This window comes from Zophobas morio, unplaced genomic scaffold (genome assembly GCF_036711695.1).
Source record: "Zophobas morio isolate AGI-343-1 ecotype UQ-CSIRO unplaced genomic scaffold, CSIRO_AGI_Zmor_V1 ptg000002l, whole genome shotgun sequence".
Lineage (NCBI taxonomy): Eukaryota > Metazoa > Arthropoda > Insecta > Coleoptera > Tenebrionidae > Zophobas > Zophobas morio.
This window is the reverse complement of record NW_026972107.1, coordinates 24,544,699-24,567,813: the sequence shown is the minus strand read 5'-3', so window position 1 is coordinate 24,567,813 and position 23,115 is coordinate 24,544,699. Positions and strand designations below refer to the sequence as shown.

The 23,115-nt window shown below is 31.0% G+C and overlaps 3 protein-coding genes and 1 long non-coding RNA gene across 5 annotated transcripts; 2 read left to right on the top strand and 2 right to left on the bottom strand.

The window, feature by feature from the left end:
• The first annotated feature begins 1,014 nt into the window (after positions 1-1,014).
• Positions 1,015-1,842, top strand: LOC135131268 (uncharacterized). Of its 2 annotated transcripts, none has more exons than XR_010280906.1 (5): positions 1,015-1,149; positions 1,193-1,277; positions 1,328-1,413; positions 1,464-1,617; positions 1,667-1,842. XR_010280906.1 is itself a non-coding variant. In XM_064058939.1 (5 exons), exons 1-5 carry the CDS (start codon positions 1,074-1,076, stop codon positions 1,771-1,773), a joined length of 504 nt encoding a protein of 167 aa, XP_063915009.1. In that variant the 5' UTR covers positions 1,015-1,073; the 3' UTR covers positions 1,774-1,842. The 2 variants fall into 2 exon arrangements, 1 of the variants encoding a protein (XP_063915009.1); XM_064058939.1 differs by having other exon boundaries at positions 1,015-1,145.
• LOC135131280 (uncharacterized) lies at positions 1,775-7,117 on the bottom strand. The gene is made up of 5 exons (XM_064058954.1): positions 7,008-7,117; positions 6,670-6,849; positions 6,539-6,624; positions 2,027-2,180; positions 1,775-1,971 (listed from the first exon to the last, which is right to left on the bottom strand). Exons 2-5 carry the CDS (start codon positions 6,842-6,844, stop codon positions 1,904-1,906), a joined length of 483 nt encoding a protein of 160 aa, XP_063915024.1. The 5' UTR covers positions 6,845-6,849; positions 7,008-7,117; the 3' UTR covers positions 1,775-1,903.
• A 129-nt stretch (positions 7,118-7,246) lies between these two features.
• Positions 7,247-8,021, top strand: LOC135131292 (uncharacterized). Its single transcript, XR_010280907.1, has 2 exons — positions 7,247-7,676; positions 7,736-8,021. It is a non-coding gene; the product is annotated as an uncharacterized LOC135131292 (long non-coding RNA).
• An 8,293-nt stretch (positions 8,022-16,314) lies between these two features.
• Positions 16,315-23,019, bottom strand: LOC135131262 (uncharacterized). Its single transcript, XM_064058926.1, has 6 exons — positions 22,973-23,019; positions 19,336-19,381; positions 17,807-17,961; positions 17,662-17,747; positions 17,455-17,599; positions 16,315-17,021 (listed from the first exon to the last, which is right to left on the bottom strand). Exons 2-6 carry the CDS (start codon positions 19,353-19,355, stop codon positions 16,951-16,953), a joined length of 477 nt encoding a protein of 158 aa, XP_063914996.1. The 5' UTR covers positions 19,356-19,381; positions 22,973-23,019; the 3' UTR covers positions 16,315-16,950.
• Between the last annotated feature and the right edge of the window lie 96 nt (positions 23,020-23,115).

The window sequence follows — 23,115 nt, the reverse complement described above, 5'->3', positions numbered from 1 at the left end:
TCATATTATAAAATGTGTTGAAATAAATATTTTTATTTTTGTAAGAAAATGTTAATTCTTATGTAAGTATCTATATTTTTTGTGTACGTAGCACGATTTCATTAACCCATGTAATTTTTTTAGTAAGCGGTAGGGACGTTTAGATCTACGTATCTGAACGTAGTCTGAGATAACAGTAAAAACGTACATTTTATATACGTAATAGTATTTGAACTTATTTAGTTAAAACACATATAATTTGTTAGAGAAATTAAACTAATCGCATTATACTTACACGAGTTACAGGATTTAAGTGTTCACATAAAGCTGCGCTTTTAATTTGAGGAAACTCATAGATTAAAATTATAAAAAACGTTTAGGTACTGAAAGAAATATACTAAGTTATTTGCTCTATTCATATTGTATACCAGCAGTACAGTTTTTATTAGTAAAACTGTTTAGGTGTTAGTGTGCTTCTTAATTAAATCTATTATGAAATTTAGTGAAAAATATATAAAAGCACACTGCTTTTTTTTTGTTTGATTCATATTTTTCTACTTGCTTTAACATACTTACTTATACCTGTATTCTGCAGTATTGTCGAATTCTATGACAATTGGACACTGAATGCAATTATTGTTATTGGATTACATCATTAAAATAGTAAAAAAATATTATTTTTTCCTATATAAGGTAGCAACATTAACTTATTCCATTCAGACGGAAATATTACGTCGCGTGTCTCTAGTGCCTTTACAATGCACACAATTGATTTTTAAACAGTTGCACCCCGCACCGGCTGTTTCCCAGGAAATAAGATCAATACATAATTTTAAAAATTAATTACGAAAGGAAAAATAAATACTACGAACTGAAACTAAATTTTCAATTTTTTGAAGACTTACTAGAAACGATCGTATACCTAATGAATTGATAAAGTGATTATCTTATCATTAATTTTTAACAATATATTTTGTTATATCGTTTTTTATCTTGATTACGTCGTAACGAAATTTTTGTTGCAGTAATCTCTAGGTTTGCACCTACCATTTAATCTCTAGTACTTAACAAAAACTACGTCTATAATACACAGTATGTTGTTGTGGTACTCATCTTTTTTCAAACACGTAACAAAGTGGTGTTTTGGGACTGCCATCGCACAATTCGTAAGTCAGTAGACACTAATCAATACTTTTCTAATTAATGTATTCAGTTTGTTTTCCTTTTCATTTTCTTGGGAGTCTCATACTTATCGACATTAATTGAAATAGATTATACCAACCAGGTTATATCGGAGTGTGAGTTTCACTCGAAATAATTGTCATCTATTGTACTGAGATAATTTTAGATGAGAAATTTATTGTGTTGGCTTCGTCGCTCTACATGGTTGTGCCTTTTGCTCTATCAAATGTATTTCTTTTTGGTATTCTACATGTGAGTAATTCCAAGAATTGTTTCCCAAAGCTATATAACTTGATTTACAGAGAAATCCGCTTATCTTGAAGGTGTTCATGATCGGAAGTCTTATAAATTGTGTAGTTATCTTGATCGTGGTGATAGGGTCAGGGATATTTTTAGCAATCGAAGGCACTGATTATATTGCTTACAGCTTAATAGCAGTAGGGATTGTGCTACAATGTAAGGAATATTGTCATTGAATGCTGTATTTTAAATCACGTTATTCTAGTATTCTTGGGCCACGGAATTTTGCTAGTCCATGGAACAAGACAAAAATATCTTCACGGACCGGAAGCCACCAGTGTAAACTCAGATAGAAACATAGAAGAAACTTAACTGTGATAAATATGTTATATTTCGTAATGTGTATACAATATTTATTATTAAAATAGTTTGTAAATTAAACTAACGCGAGTATAAACTAGTGTCATATTACTTAAACATAATACTGTGATTAGAAATTCGTTTAAAAATTTAAACTCTTCAGATGTTTGTAGAAACTGTGGACGGCAATGACGTTGTAGAAGGCAATCACTGAAAAAAAAGAACTGTATTAACAAGGGATCAAAATTTTATCAAAAGTACTTACGACACACAATAGTACCCACTGTCAAATGTCCTATAATAAAGTACGTGCTGTTTTCTCCAGTGTGATGTATTATTGCCACCAGAATCGAAATTATATACACTAAGATTGCTATAGGGTTAAAAATTAACCACGGCATCAAAAGCACTGGCCGATTCTGAAATATGAAAACAAAGTATCATAATCAAATCACAATATAGAGTATTTTTAAGTGCGTAAAGTTATTTTAGTAAGTTTTGCTTCTTATTTATCGAAAATGTTTATAGTTTTTAGTATTGCCAAACTAACAATTATTGGTAAGAGTAATTAAGTAATTAGTATTCACTAAGACGTTTTTCAGAACAGTAGAATTTGAGCTTTTGTTGGTTCGTTAGTTCGCTTCTTTCAGATCCTGCAGGTAGTAAAATAAGTATATAAAGTATTTTGACCATACAACACGCCTACCGTCTGCTTCTTAGTTTAACATGTAAACCGAATGTGGATGAAAACAAGATAAAATTTGATAAAATCACACACAAATTGCGAAATATGTAATTAATTTTAATTAAGACCGATGTTTTGTACAGTGTTGGGAAAGTAAATTTGATAAAAAAGTCGCGAATAGAATTTGATGATGTCAGAGATATTATTTTTAACTGGAAACCATAAAGTTTTATTGCGTGTTCTAAAAAACGGTAAAAATAATTTTTGGCTTTGTAAATGATACCTACAAAAACTATATATACTAATTAAAAAATAATCTAAAGTTATTTAAACAAAATTCCCTCGTCCCTAAAGACAATCAGACAAGTCCAGTTTTTATATAAATTATAAAATGTTATTCTACGTATATTATGTTTTCTGTGACAACATCTATACATTAAAATAAAGAGCAGTATTATGTCCTTAGAATAAAAAAAAATAATAACCATTTTTTAAATCAATTTAAAAATGAGTTAGTCCTGTACAAACACTTCTAAAAACGAAGATAGATTTGTTTAAGAAATATTTACGATGACATCATTAATTTATTTCTAGGAAGAATAATAAATGAATTGTAATCGTTGAACGTTGACCATGAAATCAATATTAACAATTGGTCAAAAAATCAAAAAAGCTTCGTTCGTAGGTAGATTTTAATGCACTAGCAATTGTGTAAATTTTGTTTTTACAAATTTTGTATATTTTACGATAACTCAGTTTCTTATTATTACAAATGTACACACATTCATTCAATCACAAATAAAGTTCGTAAATTCCAGGCAAGATTGACATAAATTATGACATGACGACATCAAGTTTTAGGAAGCTAAGTGAACTGATGAATACTGATTAAGTGAATAGCGATGTACCGTGTTCAATATAAACTTAAAATGCATACACAATTTTAGCGCAATCGAATTCAAAGTTTCTGAGTTAAATTGGAAAATTTTTTTGTATAATTTAGTTTTTGAATATCCATTTCCTGTTCAAGTACAGATGATCTGGAGTTATGTTTTACTGTATCTTGAACGTGTGGAGTGAAAGACAGTTTTATTACAACATGTTTCGACTTTTTATTGATAAATTAGTCATCTTCAGGTATAACAAACTAAAAGAGGTTGTTAAATAAGTATAGATTACCTGTCAAAAACTCACCGAGGATGTAAAATATGACATGGTTTGTGGTAGTGTTAATAAAATTATAATAACATACGGTTAAGATGATTAAAAATCTCAAAATTCCACAAAATGAGGCATTTTTCGGTAATGGCGTGCTTTTTTGCGGAATGGAAGCGGCGTAAATTGCTCCTGCCACACGTTCAAGAGACGGTAAAACATAATTCCAGATTGTTGTATATATTTTGAATTTTCTTCCAAAATTTATATGCGTACTTAGAAATTGAGTAAATCAAAAATGGGGACAGACTAAGAAATGACAAATATATATAAAAATTTTCTACATTTTGCACAGAATTACTTGCCCAAATTTTGAGATGACGTCTATAAATTTTGGTTGGGATTATTCTGATGTTTCTTGGCGTTTGATCATATACCCGATATCCTCAAATTATAAAGTTTCACTGTAATCAGTCTAGTAGTGTGGGAATTCTGTCTAATAAAATAGTCAATAGACAGACGATAGACCCCAGAAGACAGACACGCGAAAAGGGAAGGATGAAACACCTAGGAAACATTATTTGTTGTTAAGGTGTTTTTATTGAGTTTGATTTATTTAATGAAATCGGACACTTATTTTTGGACAAGAAAAAAATCTAAATCGGACACTTATTTCTGGACGGAGTATTTTGATTGATACTTACGACGCATTTCGCCCACCACGTTGGCAACAATACTAATCTAGTTTACGACAATTATCATAAAGGTTTTGTTAAAGTATTACTTCTATTTAACAATGCAGACTACAGCATTACTGATTATAAAAGTGTGTTCACATTATCATAAGTTAGGAACAGGAGTAGTATCACCCCCAGAATCTATCAAAATCGTTTGGATTTAGTCGACCATAAATTACTCGTTGTCGCCGCAGCCGTATCTCCTAATTCAGGAAGCGTACAATGTTCCATTTTAAAATAAATCCAACAAAGATCAAAATGTAAAAATTTAGGAACGGTCAACTTGACAAAAAGTCAATTTCTGCCTGTGGCTTTTAGGTGGTTGCTTATGTAGAAAAAAGACATGTTTCAACATTTTTTGCAACATCTATACAAAATGTAAATAGATTTTTGGTAAATTAGTTTCAGCGTTTTGCATAAATTACACATTGAAATTTCAATTTGTTTGCCAAATATACTTCACTCGAAAAATGACCACTGAATCAGATTCTTTGTAAAACTGTATGTTTTTATTATTATTGAAGTAACGAAATTTTTATTTTTTTTAATCTATTTTATCGTCTCCTTTAAATCGATAGTACTACAATTCTCATGTCATCAAGTCGACCAGCAAATTTCAAAATTGATCTTAGGACGTAATTTTTCTCGAATTTCATCCCTGATTTCTCTAGAATTTATTCCAGACTTTACAGACATTAGAATAAGCATAATAATTGTTGAAGCATTGTAGTCTGAAATGAAATAAACTATTAAAAATCTGGAGAAATATACAAATAAATTCATAAAGTAACCATCAATATAATTTTTTAATAATTTAAACTGTTAATGAAAAAGTGGCTTTTGTATATTGTCTTTTCTCCGGGCAAATACATCAATCTCCAAAAATCTGTTGCTTATTCTTCCAATATTAGCGTTAATTTTGCTAATCTTGGGTTTAGAAAAGAGCACCTAATAATTATTATCAGCCTGCCATTAAATAAAGTCATTATAAAATAAATTAAACATAAATACTTAGCTAAGCAAAAAACAAATCTGTATTTTCTTTTGTTTGTTTTTTTTTTTTAATTTAGCGGCCATTTAAAGTCGGAAGTAAATCTAGCGTAACAGCATAAAGAAAAAAGTTTAAAAAAATGAAAGAGGATCTTAAAAAACAAGAAATAAACAGCAAATAATTTATGTTCGGTAGAATAACAATAATTTTATTATAACCGAAGTTGTACCAGTTATCAAATTTTTAAGTGTTGTTATTATTATTAATAAATAGTTAACAGATTATTATTTGAAAATTATGGGTTTTATATGAATAATTAGGTATATAATACATATTCCCTAATTGACTTTACAAGATAAAAAAAGAATATATTTGCGATTTAAAAAAAATGTGAAACGAATAAAAATTCTTGTTTCGCTTAATATAACTAATTCTGCAGTTAAATCGACAGAAGTGTAGACAACAAAATCTAAGTGTTTTTTATTAAATTATGGGATAAAAAATCTGCATTATTTAAAATTTTTGTAGGTGAAATACTTTATGTCAAAGTTTGTATTTTTTTGACTCTTTTCTCTAAAGTAACAAATAAAAAATGTCTCTTGTAAATTCACTCCGAGGACATACTGTGTATAACTTGTACAGCAGCTTATAAAAACAAAAATTTGTTAACCACGTGCAGTTTAAATTTTAGCGGCAACTTTTCCTCATTCCGAATGTGGGTTAAATTTTAATAAACATTCAGAAAAAGTGTAATGGCACATAAATATTTCAATTTAAAAAACAAACAAGTGAACATAATTTATAAATAAAAATTTAAGTGTTAACCGGAACAGACATGTTTTACATAAATGATGAGTTTGTTAAAGTTTATAAAAAAGTAAAATGAATGAAAATAAAAGGAACGTAAACGAATCAACTAAACTGTCACCAAATGTGTTAAGGTCAATTTAATTATGTTTTGGAGACATTCTAATTAAAATATTCGACTTTGCCGTCATTGTCATAGTGTATGACATCACATCCTCTGCAAAATCAGAAAGAACTCCTCAAAAACTCATATCAACTTTCTAATTTTATAAAACAGATATGCACTTTTACGTTGCGGAAGTAATAAAAGAATTACATAATATAAGACAAGTAAGTGAAAACTTGATAAAAATAAATTTGCGAACCGTTTAACGATATTTTACAATGTATGCAAGAACTTACAGTTTCAGCCCCGAAAATAAGCAAAATAGACAGAACACACTGCACAGCACTAGCGACGGAGATGATAATCAAAAGACACCTTAAAACTGAAAAAAATGTTACAGTTAAGTCTCTACTTGCGATAAACTTACCTGTCAAATCTGGGACGATGGAAGAATCTGACAGGTCCAACAACTCATGAGGATGTTCTGCGTATGCTGCTGTTAATATCAAACACATAAAAGCAAGAACGCTTTGTACAATTCCAATAATAATGGTCCCATGTTTTAAGCTAAATCCACAGCAGTTCGTGATTTCAGGTGCCATCGTAGCTGCAACAAAATTAGTTAAACTCTCGGTAACATTTACTTGTTTTGGTTGGGTTCTTTCGTTAGTTTCGCAGCCATATTGCGTATAAAATGCGATATTAGTTGTGCAAGACGTGAATTTTGCGAAAACAATAATTAGCATTTTAAAGACATGTACTTACATGTTTGTACAAAAACGGCAACAGTAATATCTATATCACAATTTTAATCACAACTTGTTACGGACGCACAATAAAAGGTTGTTCTGGCTGTGTTGCTGTTGGTAAATACTGTTATTTGGTAATCAAGACATGCCTTTCTAAATTACTCTTGTAGGTAGATGGCTGCAAAGCATTGTGTGAAAGTTACTCACCTGTGGACGTAGGTTGTTGATTGGTTCGGGTTACGGATGATGACTAAGACCTTGGAAAGTTGATACAAACAACGATTGTATCAAATACCTATTTTGTTCTGGCAATATGGAAACTTTAATGAAGTGATTTTACTACAGCGTAAACTCTAAACCAACAAAGAAAACTCTCATGTAAATATTCTTCTTCGTTGAGATATCGATTTATGTAAATACAAAACTAGACTATTTATAGGAAAGCCTTCAGCTAAGTCTAAAATTTTAAAATACGTAAATGCAGTTTGTCCGCAGTAGAGGGTAGTCTTCAGAGCTGTTCAAATTTCATGACCTGCCCCATCTGAAATTTGTTAGTAATCGAGTTCAAGTACATCTGGTTCAGGCGAGTCAATATAAGTATATTTAAAATGGTGTTCTGGCCCAGTTTACATTCATGGGTCAATAATAGTGTCTAAACTGTTTGCAAAATACCATGAAGCTAATTGTAAGTGGAATCGTTAATTTAAATTTTGATGCTAACATTTATTTATTACACATTTTTAGCTGTTTGTTACGTTGGTGGTTCTTATATTATTTGTTAGTGATACTTTTGCACTAACACGAGGTAAACGTGGACTGCATTTGCACTTTGGATCTTCTAAACATCACGTCGTACATCATGTTCACAGTGCTCCTGTTCTCCATACTTACCATGAACCAATTATCCAACATCATGTGATAACGCCAGTTACTACTGTACATCATCATTATCTTATTTAATTGAAATTAATTATTAACAGGTGTATACTGTACAAATGTAATTTATTTAATAAAACGAAATTAATAATTATCAATGTTGTATGATGTGTTACATGCGTGTTATTAATAATTAACTCATGAGTTTCGATAAGAGGTATTTATAATATATCTAAGGATAATAAAATATTAACATGCTTTATAAACACTAAATAAAGAACGACGTATAAATATCGGAAAAACTGTTCACATGTTGTAGTAGCCTATTATACAGAGATAATTACTGGAAAACACACAAAACATCAATATAATATTTATTACATGTTTAAAAACATTATTCTATCCTTAGGGATAAGATATTGATAACTGTAGACTAATGCAAGACCATAGCTAAACTTCGACACACACATTTTATTTAATTTTCGATAACAGTTTAAAAATTTAACCATAGTCTTGTTTTATATAGTTTTTATAAAACAACTTCATTGAATGAAGAAACACTCAAATAGTTTTTCAAAATCTTAAAAAAAGTCAATAGTTTTGTTTGGAATACACAGTTCTCCTCTATTATATTAAATATCAGCGAGTAACATAATTTGTAAGTCATCCTTTTAGCATGACGGTGATTACACCACATTGATAAATATTAAAAACAGTTTTAGTAAAATATGCTTGAAGTTACAAAGAAAATTGCCACAAGTTTAATTAATTGTATTAAATAATAGTACATTATGGAACTAGTGGATGAAGTTGAATTTCAACGGCGAGAGTGATTTTTTCACACGAGCGAGTGCAACGAGCGAGTGCGAAAAAGAAACTCGAGCCGTTGAAATTTCTTCATCCGCGAGTTGCATATACTATTTTTTCTAAGAAATTAGGAAATAAATGTTTGTTTATGGTAGGTATTTTATTTTTGAAATACATTAACTGTAATAGAACAATTTTCGGTATGTTAGCTCATAAAACTTTTTAGACTTTTCGGGTATCAGATTCGAAAATGCCGCATTGGCAGCATTCAAAATTTCTTCAGAAACTTCGTCAGTCTCACTCATGTTCATTGTTTTCACTTGTGTAAACTAGCAGTATTAAACGTCAAACACTAACGGGTCGTCCAGCCTAGGCGTCATGATTTTCGAAGCGCGCGAAGCGGACGGTGCGGTCGGTGCAGGCGATACGCGACACGTTTCGCTAGCTGCGAAACGCTCAGGCTGGACGACCCGTTAAAATCGTAGACGGCCGAGTATTTTTCCACTAGAGGGTGAAATGAAATTTCATCCACTGCCAGCGATGGGAAAATGACAAACTTCAACCTTAATGAGTAGAAAAACAAAATTAAATTACAGTCAGTGTTGAAAATGTTGCCAGTTTGTTATAAGCCTAAATGAGCTCTTTGTTCAATCGATCAGAAATTTCAGCATTTTTACATTATTGTTTATGTTTTTAAACAAAACTACAAAAAAAGTCTGCAAGGACAAGATTAGAAGATCTCGGGGGCCAGACATTCTTTGTATTTCGATTAATTCCCGTAACATTATTACTTTGTTTGCAGCTGAATACAGTGTAGCCAGGTCTTGTTGAAAATAGCCTACGTCCATTACATCGTCGTGAATTTGTCGTATAAAATCTGACAAAATTTCTTGTTGATATTTAACAGTGGTTAGGTTATCTTGAAGAGGATCACATTGAATCAGTCATTTACTTACATGATTATTGTTGCTATGACCTTTAACGAGTAACATAAGATCCTTTTTTGATTATTTGCACCCCAAACAATTTTTTGAGAAGGAAGGGAAGTTTCAATATAAATGTGGGGATTTTTTGTACTCCATATTCTCATAATTTGCGAATTAATACTCAAATAAAACCATGTTTCTTGTGCAAAAAAAGTTTCCTAACAATCGGTAATCAAATGTATCGAAAAACCACTGACAATAGTCAATCATAGCTGGAAAATCGGCTTCAAATGCACATGCACATATTACTTGAACCGGAAACAGTGCTAAATTTGTTCCGCAATATCCGGCAAGCTCCATACGATAATTGCTTTTGCTGCGCATAGATGTTATACGGATCCGTTCGATACATTTCCAATATTTTTTAGAGTTCTCTTATCTTTCGACTTGTCACTTTCCTCATTTTTTTGTAGACACGATGTTTCTCGGAAGTTTGTCACAGATCGTTGTAAAAATTGGCACAGTCGACGATATTACTGGAAAATTCTTCCCGGAATTCGTCTTAAAAATGGGCACAATCGACGATGTTACTGAAAAATTCTTCCCAGAATTCATCACAAGTCGCTTGAATCGAGTATTTTCACACGACTCAGTCCTACGCAACTAAAGTTCTGAAAAGAGCTGTTTCTATGTAAAGATTATTTATCCAGGAAGCAACTACAACCAAGAAAATAAGATAAATGAGGTTAGAAGAGGCGTTTGATGTAGTAATTCTGTCGCAAAATCATAGAGAGATCGAATAATAAATCATTGTGAAAATTTTGATGTAGTCTGTGTCTTACTTTGACGTTTAAAATTTAAAAAATTTATCACGTCGCGTCCACACAAAACTGAAAAAAATAAGGTTACAGTACGTAAAGGTTGTTTACACTTTGTGACAGCGGAATAATACTGACGTTGAAGATTTTCTGGCCCCGACTGTATAGTGGTTGGGCAGAACCGTGCTTTGGTCGAAAAAAGGGAACATTAGTGGCAGTGGAGAAGATGCCGATAAAAGTGTTGACTCTGGACCATGACATAGACAAAGGAAGGCGGTGTAGAGATGTGCGTTAATAATAGTTATATTATTAACGAACCTGGGAACAGAGTGATTTAATTCTCAAGTACTGACGATTGATCAATAAGATGTGTCTACTTTCATACTGACAAAGAGTTGATATGTAAAGGTAAGTGAGTTTGCAGATTGCACTTGGCTGTAATTGTTAGATTGGTATGTATTAATAATCATTGATCAATAAGTGTTTTTTTTTTATTAAGGTATCTTTATACCTCTACCAATGCAGTTTTTCCACCACATCAATATTTTGAAAATTTTGCAGTTATAATTTTGTCCTGAAAGATATACATAGATTTTCTGTTTCTGACAATATTTTCTACATTATGACGTTTATTACCCTACAACACCGAAAATACAAAATTATAAAATTTCTCGACGCGTTGTTCCAACTATGTTGATAATGACAAAACTAACCTAAACCTAAAGTGAAATTACAACTACGCTAGTTTCTTTTCGTACTCTCCACCCTCTCTAACTTCTCAAGGACGTAGCGGGACAATTTGAAACTATTAAGTTCATTTATGATATTTGTTCAGAATTTCAGATTTCACCTCATCATGTAATGAATTCACATCTCGAAATCGTCCCTCAACCCAATATCTTATTAATGTGATTGGTATAAAAAAACTTAATCGGAATCTACAAAAAAAAATGCATCTTTTGGGTTAACTAAAATGTAGAAGTACTATGTAGTTAATAAACTTCAAGCAATTTATATAAGTTTACCATGAACAGATACTGTATCAAAAAGAAATTTGTAAAGTCATTTACATAGAACCTCTCTCACTCCTAACATATCATACATACTACAGGATAAACTCTCTTAGAAGATTATTTAATACTTGTTGGCGTTTGATGTGTATAGTCGCGGGCATAGAAATCTGAACCATTTGGTTTGACACACAATTCCAAATTTAAAACATTTTGGGGTTTAATTAAAGACACTATCCGTTTTTGAAATCAGGAGCGTACATTCAAATTGCTATTATGTATAATGTTAAAAAAAAACGATACATTTTTCAATGGCCGCGATTGTACAATACATAACTAATTACAGTTTAAAAACACTAGTTTGCTAAAATATTAAAAAAGAAATTGATTTTCGAGCGTCGCGATATTTAATATTTGTGTCTGTTCTAATTTTAAAAATTACCATTACCATATTATTGAAAAAAACTTCTTCTAGTGAGCCAGGGAAATATATATATATTTTTAAATGTGTTGGCAAAATCTGCACAGTCACAACTATTCGTTATTGAGGTTATGGGAAATTACTCGCATAATTCATGTCACGTCCACTCTTTCTTGGTCTGAACATGTCTTGAGTACTATTAGAAAGGCGAACAAAATGGTGTATTTGTTGGGGAGAGCATTTGCGAGAAGTCATATATCTGTCATTAGCAAGCTCTATAAGAGTTATGTCAGGCCAGTTCTTGAGTTTGCCAATTACATCTGGTCTCCGATTCTTCAACGGGATATAGAGCTATTAGAATCTGTGCAAAGAAGGGCCACAAGAATTCCATTTGGTAGAATTCGGCCGCAGTATGCTGACAGACTTGTAATGATGGGTCTTCCAACGCTTTCCAATCGGCGTAAGAGAGGTGACCTAATTTTAACTTTTCGGGCGCTTAAAGATCCGCAATCACCCATCAGGCATTTGTTTCCCCTGAATACACTTAGTAGAACTAGAGGGCATTGTTTTAAACTAGTGAAGGATAAATTCCGCTCCACAGTGAGGCAACATTTTATTTCCAATAGAGTTTTCGAGACGTGGAACGCCTTACCAGCCAGTATTGTTGAAGCTGATACAGTGACAAATTTCAAAATTAAATTTGATAATTATAATGGATAAAATTAATTGGATGCGTTTGTTAGGTAGGTAGTTAGGTAGCGCGGGCATAACAGGCTAGGCCTCTGCCCGAACGCAAAACTAATAATAATAATAATAATAAATGTGTTGTATTTTATATTAGAATGTTGAGAACACTCACCCTTTTCGTGCTTGACTCCATTTCAGTAATAACTATAGACAATCAAAACAGTATGTACTGTCTTAAGTATTTTTGTTATTACACTGACAATATAAATATCAAATTGCCAGGTAATTTCAATGGAAAAAGTACTGTCACTACAGTTTTTGAAAAAATTAAATTTATGGCTCAGTAGAGGAAGTTTTTTCAATCATGTGGTACATTGCACTTCACATTTGACATTTGGGATGATAAGGTATACTATACTGTAGGAGTGTTAACAAGATATGTAGCCCAAAATTTTTATTTCAAATTCCTTACAACAAACTTTGCTAGTGAATATTTTTAGATTTGACATTTTCAGGAAATAACAACACGTACATTTAGGAAAACTACTGGATCTTAAGAATGTTATATTAGAGACCTTTAATTTTTATTTTATCTATTTTTTATTAATTTGTTGTTACTAGATATTTTTGATTAATGTCATATGAAGTACTGCAAAAAAGATGTAACTGGCAAAATTGTGTAACCGCTGATTGTTGATGCCGTTGATATAAAATCTAATATATATACATAGTAGTATGTAATGGCCGGTGATAATGATGTGAAATTCAAATGGGGCACCAATCAAAAAGTTGCGAAGTCTTGACCACAGGGTCTCTTTACATATACTTATGATCGCTGATTTCCATCTACCATTAATTACACATATTTACGTAACGTTTTAGGATCGAAAGTGACATTCACTTCCATCTCTTGGGTGGAAAGTGACAGATAAGTGACATATGTCACTTTCCACCCTTGACATTGAAATGAAGTATGTAATAACTCACTTCCAAACTTTTAAAAAGTTTGAAAGTTTTACATTACTGACAGATTGTAAATAAAAATGATTTCAATACGCCACGGGGCTTACTTAAGTGTTTGTATATATTTATTGAAAAGTTCGCTAGTTTATACATTCGGGACATAAAAAATTACCTACCGTTATTAGTTAGACAGAACTTCTTTCGTCTTTAAAGTACAATAAAAATATCAATTAAAAAAAAAATTATAATATTAAGTGTAAAAAAAGTGACTGATGAGGGAATTGAATCTGCGACTCTTGCCTTATTAATACGACGTCCTAACCAACTGGGGTAATGGGCCGCTGCTCAGCGTTCCTCTTATACAGGGTTATTCAGCTAAGATGACCTATTTGTGTTTTTAAAGTAGGCAACCCATAATACCGATTCCACTTGAGCCTGGATTATAAAAAATGTTTCAAAACTGAATTGTATCAAAGAGTCAGAAAAATGCCTATGCATTCTTACGATAATAACGAGAAAACCGACATGTTTGCCGAATCTAAAAGAGATTTTGGTGAGTAAATTGTGGTTTTTTATTGCCTGGTAGGTGAACGAAACACATTTAATAAATTTAAGGCTGTCATGCAACTGTAATAAATTGCTGACTTTGGCTTCATCACTGAACAAAACACACTCAATAAAATTGGGATTAATTTGCATTTGGTTTCATATAAATTTATAAAATTCCAATCTTTGTGGTTGGTTTGTGGGTCGAAGGGCATGCTCCAGGTGCAGATGGTTAGAGGGGTTAGGATGAAATTTATTTATTTGTCTAGCAATAGTAATTTGTCCCATAACTCCCATATGAAGATTCTCATTAACTTGTGCAAGAAGTTATACTTAATTTTCCAAGCTAGTCGCAGTCTGGTTCCGTTTCCTTTTGTTAGCAGGCCACTTTCTTACGCAACGAATTTTCTAGCCTCTTGAAAATTTTGGGTGTTGGGGCCACACGCTCAGGGTATCTTCGGGCATACAATTGTGCTGTACGCCTAGCTTTTTTGTGTCATTCTCCATAACGGGTCCATAACTAAGGATCATGTCGGTTTTCTCGTTATTGAATGCATAGGCGTTTTTCTGATACTGACCAACGTCAACACTGACACTGCTATACGCTTAGCAAACTTTTTGTAATCCAGATTCAGGTGGAATCGGTATTTTAGGTTGCCTATTTTACAAACATTAATGGGTCATCTTAGCTGAATTTTGATTTTTTGCGAAAATTTGGATGCCTAGAATAAAAAATCAAAATGGATTCATAAACCACAAGTGCTGGAGTATGCTATTTTATAACATCTAAACAATATTTACCACGTAAAGTTTTGGTGATGTTATCAAATTATTTGCGGAGGTGACCAATTTTTGGTAAGGGTTTTACCATCTATACGATATTACTAAAATACCCATATCAGTTCAGTAGTTTCGGAGATTATTTGCTTAATAAATATCTACACAGGCTACAAACAGACGACAGACAGACGATAGACAGACAGACAAACAGACGAACGACAGACAGACAGACTAATTACAGTTCAGTCTCCTCCATACATTAGTATTTCTTGCGCACACAGCGTCTTCCAAGCTATTCGTGGAAATTAAATCTTAACGTGAGGGTTTCTTTAAATTCTGGTTGTGTTTTTGTTAAAACGGTGATCTATTTAACATTTACCGAAGTAGGTATTTTAGTTTTTGGTGTTAAATTACTCGAATAGAATTGTTTCACAAAAAATATTTCTTTGAAGAATCAACAATATGAAACTCTTTTTTTACAAAAAGAAGGTGGAACTTACATGTTTTTATTCATCTTTACAGAAGTGTGGCAAGCTAGGTTAAGGTAGGTATATAACTCAAAACGGCTTTATTTTTATATAGAATGTTTAAACCAAATTAATGTAATGTATGTCAAAATTTAAAAATTATTTCTCTACGATTATTAAAAAAAGCAATAAACAAAAAATGTATAAACAAAATAGATAGAATGAGACAATTTTGTCCCTGATATGTCACTCGATTTTAAATATTGCCCTCATTGAAGCATATCCTTCCTGTATCTGTAGACACAGAAAATAGAGTACATTTCTAGTAACATCGATTAAAAGTGTGGTAGTGTAATCGATCTTTGAATCTCGATGTTTTTAATGCAAAGTGAAGGTTTGTACCAAACTCAATAATAGGTGATAATTTTGTAATGGGCGCACTTAACTAAATTGTGTTGACAGTGGTAGTAGAATTTCCTTTATTCTAGGAACTTAAATTTTAGTATAGAGAATGGTTAAATCATTTCATTTGATGAAAACAATAGAACCGAATTTAATTAATTGAAATCGGCCGAATTTGATCAAATTTGTGATATGAAAAAGTTTACCAAGGTATTTTGGCTTAAAATACAAAATATAGCTATAAATAAATCCAAGATATAAATTTGTGGATGTTTTTTTCTTTTTAACTTGAAAAAAACGATATCAATTCGTGCACAAAACAGTTTTTCGCTGTTAATGACAACATACATTATTTTTAGAATTAGTTATCCAAATACTTAAATATTGTACAACCCTCAAAAAATAATTTTTGCAGTTTTGTGTATAGACTTCTATTGGTTAACATATGCGATGACCTAGGTATCTAGCGCTTTCTTAAAATTACTTAAGGGAGGATTCTCGACTATATTTGAAGACTTTCGAGAGGCAGCATTCAAAATCTATTAAATAAATGTAGAGAAAACAGTCACTAAGTTTTTTCTGGTAATTTGTTTTAGTACCACAACTCATCGAATATCAAATAAATTTTGAACACTTTCGTTTATTATATACATCATATATAACATTATCTTAAGAATAACATCTTAATTATTTTTTAAGTAAGCATCCACTAAATGGTATTTAAACATTGTGTTAAATATCTATTGACCTCGTGGTAATAAGTTACACATTACTTTACATTATCTGGAACGCTAAGGGGTGTTTACTGGTCGAAGACAAAAGTTTGGAGACGGAGCGAAGCGAGTTAATTTTCTTTCCGCGACTATTAGTGAGTGACTTATTTGCTTAAAATATCAAGCATGGAATTTAAAATAAAAAAAATCTTGAATACACGATTACTTACCGTTCAGCTGAACAGTAAGTAATTTGCGTACCGTTCGCCTCTTCGTTGTTAGTCGTAGCAACCCGTAAACTGAACTTACTGCTATGGAAACCTGTACGGTAAATGATCGAAAAAGCGATAGTCGTACAAAAAAGTACAAAAAATGTTTTTACCACATCTGCTGCAGTTTATAAATGTATACTATCTTATTAGCTTCAACATCAAAATATTATAATATATTTATTACTCCTATTTTTGTTCCAATGTACGTAACGAAAACCTTTAGCTATGTACAAATACCCTGCTGCTGTTTAAATAAATACTACAAATACGATTATATGTAGACTGGGATAGGTTTCTCCAGAAAGTATATGTAATTTCTGGTATATCTGAAGCACAGCAACACTAAAAATTAAAAAGAATAGATTTTTGTTTCACAATTTGTTTCAAATCTTTCTGGTCAATAATATAAACTTGATTTTAATTTAAAATTCTTCTACTAATGTTATTAACAATACTTTTGTCAGCATTTTAACTCATAATATCACGTCGTTGTTACAAACAAATATTTCGCAATTTATCTGAATAACTGAACAGTGATAACCTGAAACAGAAGCTCTGCATACAAAAGGTATTTAAAAAGTCAACATAGGTTTTTGTGTGATTATTGATGTCGGTAGCATTGTTAAAATACATGAATGAAGGAAGGGCCGTTTGTTTAAAATACCTCTGCATATTTTGTTTTCTCTCATTAATATGCAAATAATCTATAATATTAATAATAATATTAATATCAACCAGAAAAATTTGAAACCTGATTAATGGTAGGTACACATACGCGATAATACAATTAATTTTATTCCCAAAAAAATGTGCAATCGTTCTGCTGGTATAGTACACAGTAGAATTATTATCAACAGAATGTAAAGACCAGTGATTACCATATCAGTAATAAACCACCCTTTTATTATCCGCGGATTGCCCTAAAAAAGACTGTTAAATATTCACGCAGATACATATACAAAGTCTTTAAAATATTACTTACCGGTCGTCCCACATAAATGAAATAAATTGTAACGAAAACATGAAGTAGATTGAGGGCGATAATGATGCCTAAAAGAATTTGTACACCTAAAATAAAAAAAAAATGATTATGTACTCAGTATTTTAAAGGAAGTGTTTTTGCTTACCAGATGAAGAATCATATACTGCAAGAAATGCAACACAAAGACCGAAGGAAATTAGTGCTATTGTTGTACGCATGATTCCAATAAAAATAATTCTCTTTGTAGGTGACGCCGAGTGGAAGTCGCACCAGTCCGGCAAAACTGGAACCTTCTCAGGCCTTAAACAAATAAAAAAAATTCGTAAACGTTGCATAATAATTAACGCACGATGCTCTTATTGTTGTTATGATAAATTTTCGTGGTAAATTTTATCCAAACACCATTTATTATTGTCCTAAAAAATAAAAAAGAAATGTCTCGTGATGGTAGGTATATTCTGTACTACTTTTTACTAAACTAATGAAAAGTTTTTAATAAATAAGAATGTTGATTAGAAAAATAAATGTTTTAATCATATAGAATACATATTAGATTTACAACTAAATTTTGACAATGCGCTACGTCTTCAAAACTGCGTTTTCTTTGTGTCAAATAATACTGAAATAAAGTCTGCAATTTTATAACGTCAGCAGGAGTCTTAAATATATATGTTACGGTTAAAGTGAATACTCGGCTAGTTTCCAAACTAACTGGTTGTTATGCAAACTAACCAAGTCGCTAGTTATTATAGACGAAAAACTATTTTCTCTTACATTAGCAGGGTTTCTTGGTTAATTTGTAAACTGCCCAGCTAGTTTATAAACTACCGTACAAGTTTGGATGATTTACATACTTTTTTTAAAGTACATAAATTAACCGAAATAATTTGTTAGTTTACAAACCAGCCACTTTGTTCCGGTTAAAATAAGAACTTTTTCTCTAGTACGATAAAATAACCAATGAATTGTATCATTGCCTGCATTGAACACTAAAACAACTGTCTGTTTGCATACTAACTGCCTAAAATATGATACAATTCATTGGTTATTTTATCGTACTAGACAAAAAGTTCTTATTTTAACCAGAACAAAGTGGCTGGTTTGTAAACTAACCAATTATTTCGGTTAATTTATGTACTTTAAAAAAAGTATGTAAATTATCCAAACTTGTACGGTGGTTTATAAACTAGCTGGGCAGTTTACAAATTAACCAAGAAACCCTGCTAATGTAAGAGAAAATAGTTTTTCGTCTATAATAACTAGCGACTTGGTTAGTTTGCATACAACCAGATAGTTTGGAAACTAGCCGAGTATTCACTTTAACCGTAACATATATACAACATACATTGCTTATTTTTATAAGTTACCGCAAATTCTGTAAATCTTGAATCTTATGAGAACCAATAAAAATTGTTTACTCTAAATTTAAAATTTTCGGAAACTGAATTATATTACTTTAGGGTATTAAAATAAATCCGGTGCATTTGTGAAATTAAGTATATTGGGTGTTTCTCATCGATGACACTATGCAGTAACACATAACCAAAGATTATGTGCACAGAAATGTATGTTAAACAGGGTAAAATCTACTATATATCATTACCGAACTGATTTCGATTGAGTATTTTTGGCTTAAACGCTGTCAGACAATTACCAAAATATCGATTAACTTACCATTGTGATTTGTGCGCCATTTCCACAACACGTTTAGCTACGAGTTCTGCAAAATTTTAAGAAAATTTATTATAAATATACTACAATGGGATTTCCGTTGTATAAATTTTCAGAATGCAAACCAACACAAGGATTTCACTGGAAATTCCATACAAAGTGTCTCTCTCTCTCTTTATGCAGTATATTGATGGGTTATAACATATTACTTACTACATGTAATACTAAACACGTATCGCTACTAAATGGAATAAATAGACAAAAATAATTTGCTAATGTGATATCAAAATAAAAATTTTGAGACCTCACGTAATTTATATTCCTAGCTACTTAAAAATATATTGAAATAATTTTAAATAATTGTATAAAAAAGGATTTAGCACGCAAAAACGAGGTTACACTGTAAACGGTTCGTACATCATTTTGTTTTGTACACATTCGTGATCGTGATAAAAATAGTTACGGGATTAAAAAGAGTGGGGATAAATCAACTGCTAAAGTCAAGGTCAAATTACTGAATTTGCAGAATGTAGGATAGGCGTACCAACATACACGTACATGTATCATGTACATAACACCTTAAAATGGCTGGATGTTTTCTAGTATTAATTCAACAAACCACATCTACTTCATGAACACTTATTTTACTTAACTTGGGTCTAAAATTAACAATTACTCCTAATTAACTTATAACTATTACTAGTAGATAAATAATGAGATACGTCGTGTCCTAGAAAATAACTACTTAAAATACTTATAAATCATAAAAAAACAGATTGTTTTTAAAGCATTTATTAAAACTATTATTTTGAAATCATGCAACACTTTTGCATATACCTAATGTAACATATTATCATTGTCGCCATCATCTAATTTTAAAAATTAACGCTTAGGTTTTTTACATTTGACGTTTGAGACTAATAATAAGGTAAGACTACAAGTAGGAGTAATAACAAGATCTGTAGTTCAAGATTCTTGTTTCAAATTCAAGAAATTTTCCAATGATTTTTTTTTAATTTGACGTTTTCAGGAAACAACAATACTTACAAAAAATCGGACAGTTGTGATTTATGAAAAATTTAATTCAGTAAGTTATTACATCTTTAGTTCTTAGTTTATCTGATGTTTTCCTATTTAAAAACTGTTTTTGGCAGTAAAAAGTGTTGCAGAAGAAGTGCAACTGATATAAGAAAACCAAATTGTATGACAAATATAACGAATAGAATGCTAAGATTTTCTAATTAAAACAAGATTTTTAGAAACTGTTTTTGGGTTAGAGCAAGCCAATCTGAATATTTCTGATGTAGTTATTTACTCCACGGATTTTCTTAACTTCCATCACGTATCCTAAAATTTCACATTTCGATACACAGATCGTAAATAAGTATTACTTTTTCCTTATAATATTTTGGAAATATTTTTTTTAATAATGACGTCTTCAAATTAAGTTCACTTGTTTTATTAGTATGTGTATTAGCACTTTTGTTTTAAAATATGTATACATTTGTATTAATTTCCTGCTTTACGGAATTCTTCTTGGTCAGTGTTTTGTGTAAGTACAAACTATTGAATATCACTACAGCATAGTCAATATTGCAGTCTATATCAAGCCTGCTTTATACATATCCTGAATAGATCCTAAAATATATGAAAACATGAAAGATATATTTGGTAATAATTCTTTGCTACGTCACCAACCCTAAAGAGAAATGGATTTACAAGTAATCGCTCTGGTAATTTTGAAGGTCCAAGAGGTTCCAACATAGAGTGACAGGACAACTGATAAAGAGCGAAAGATAAACAAAATAATGCATTTTCGTTTTCTACGAATTGTGGAATGCCAACAACACAGATACATGAAAATGACTCGCCAGACACTTCTCTTCCACTATTGAGAAAGTAAATATAACGAGAAATTAAGAAAACAAGATACAGATTAGTCAAATTTATTTAAAGACAAATTTTAAATTAAATTTTGTACAACACTGAAAAGATCATTTATAATAATGTTTAATTTTTAATACTTTTATAATTATAAAGGAAAAGCCAAGATTTATGTCAAATTACAAAACATCTTTAAAAATATTGAAATAGTATGTTAAAGCTGTTTTTGAAGCTGTAACTTGACAATAATTAATGATTAAGTACATTTTTTCAAAACTCTTAATAACAGGGAAAACATAAATGCTTACGCTTTCGGTTTAGCCAGAAAAGAACTCAACTTTTCTTTGATTACTCCCAAACCCGTTTCAAATTTTCTGATAATGTATTGTTTGTTCAATACATTAACACTAAACAAGTGTGTTTATATTCTGCTCGTACAAAAAATATTTTATTTATATGAATAAACAAAAACCTACTTGTAAACCAACGGTGGACACTCAGTATATATATTAGACAAAACAGATATATATTGTACTAGCTGACCCCGTGAACTCCGTTTCACCTACAATTTAATTTTGAATCTGCAAAATCGAATGCTTTGAAATCTTGCAGATGTTTTAAACATATGATAAGCATAATAAATTTGTATTCAAAATATATTTACTTATCCCCTCAAAAAAATTGATGACGTCAGCCCAAAATTTTGCCAAATGAATCCTATCTAAAATGTCCAAAATAGGATGAGACTATACTTGTGATTTATCATTCCATTCATATTTTTTAGTTTTGCTTATAGGGGGTGTCTCAAAAAAATTAATCACTGAGTCAATTTATTTTATTGATTGAATCAAGAAACTGAATTTTGAAATATTGCAGACGTTTTGAAGTTACTGTTTGACATGGTGGGTTTTCAATCAAAATATATCTGTTTATCAAACCCAAAAACTTAAAGACGTCATCTCAAGATTTTGCCGAATAAATCCTATCTAAAATGTGGAAAATATCATCAGTATATTTTCGTAATTTATCACTGCATTCATATTTTTCAGATTTGCTTTTACAGTGACTCAAAAAAATATATGGATCAGTCAATTTATTTTAGTGAATAACTCAAGAGTTGCAAAAATGAATACTTTGAGATCTTGCAGACGTTTTAAAGTTATTGTAAGCATGGTAAATTGTTAAGAATATTTATTTATTCCCCCCAAAAAATTGATGGAATGGCTCACTCGATTTTCGCAGATAATTTTGGGAATACAATACAGTTATTTTTAGTATTACACTGCACCAATCCAAGGTGGTATATCTACGTGTTGATAGTAAATGTTGATTAGGTCATCACAAAATACTGTGAAGAAAAGACTCAACTCGAAAATGCTGAATATGTTTCATTATACTTTTGGTGCGAAGGAAGTTCTGTCGAAACAACGTTCGATCAATTTTTTGACAATGGTTGATATAAATAAAACTCAGTAGATGCTCATACTCGAAATACGAAGTATCTACTCGAATATCAAATCAAAATATTTCTAGTTTTTCTAGATGATACTAATACTTCAGTAAGTAACAGTTGATGCTCAAGTAGCATCTCGATACAACAAAAAAGGACAACAGTGACAGTGTTCAACCATCAAGGCAAAAATCGAGTCACCAAAATATAAGTTAGTATGGGGTAGACACCTTGTGATGGGAATCTCTATGGCCAGTGTTAGAAAAAATGCACTGCACAATTTATGAATAAATAAAAGTTAATTACCTGAAAAGTTTTCGATATTCCTGCTCCTAATGTGTTTTTCAAACTGAATGCACCTTTTGACGACGTTTCACATTCATGAAAGTCACCATGTTTAGTTAAAATTCACTCTTATAACGATCCTACTGGTTTTCTAAGCTACCTTA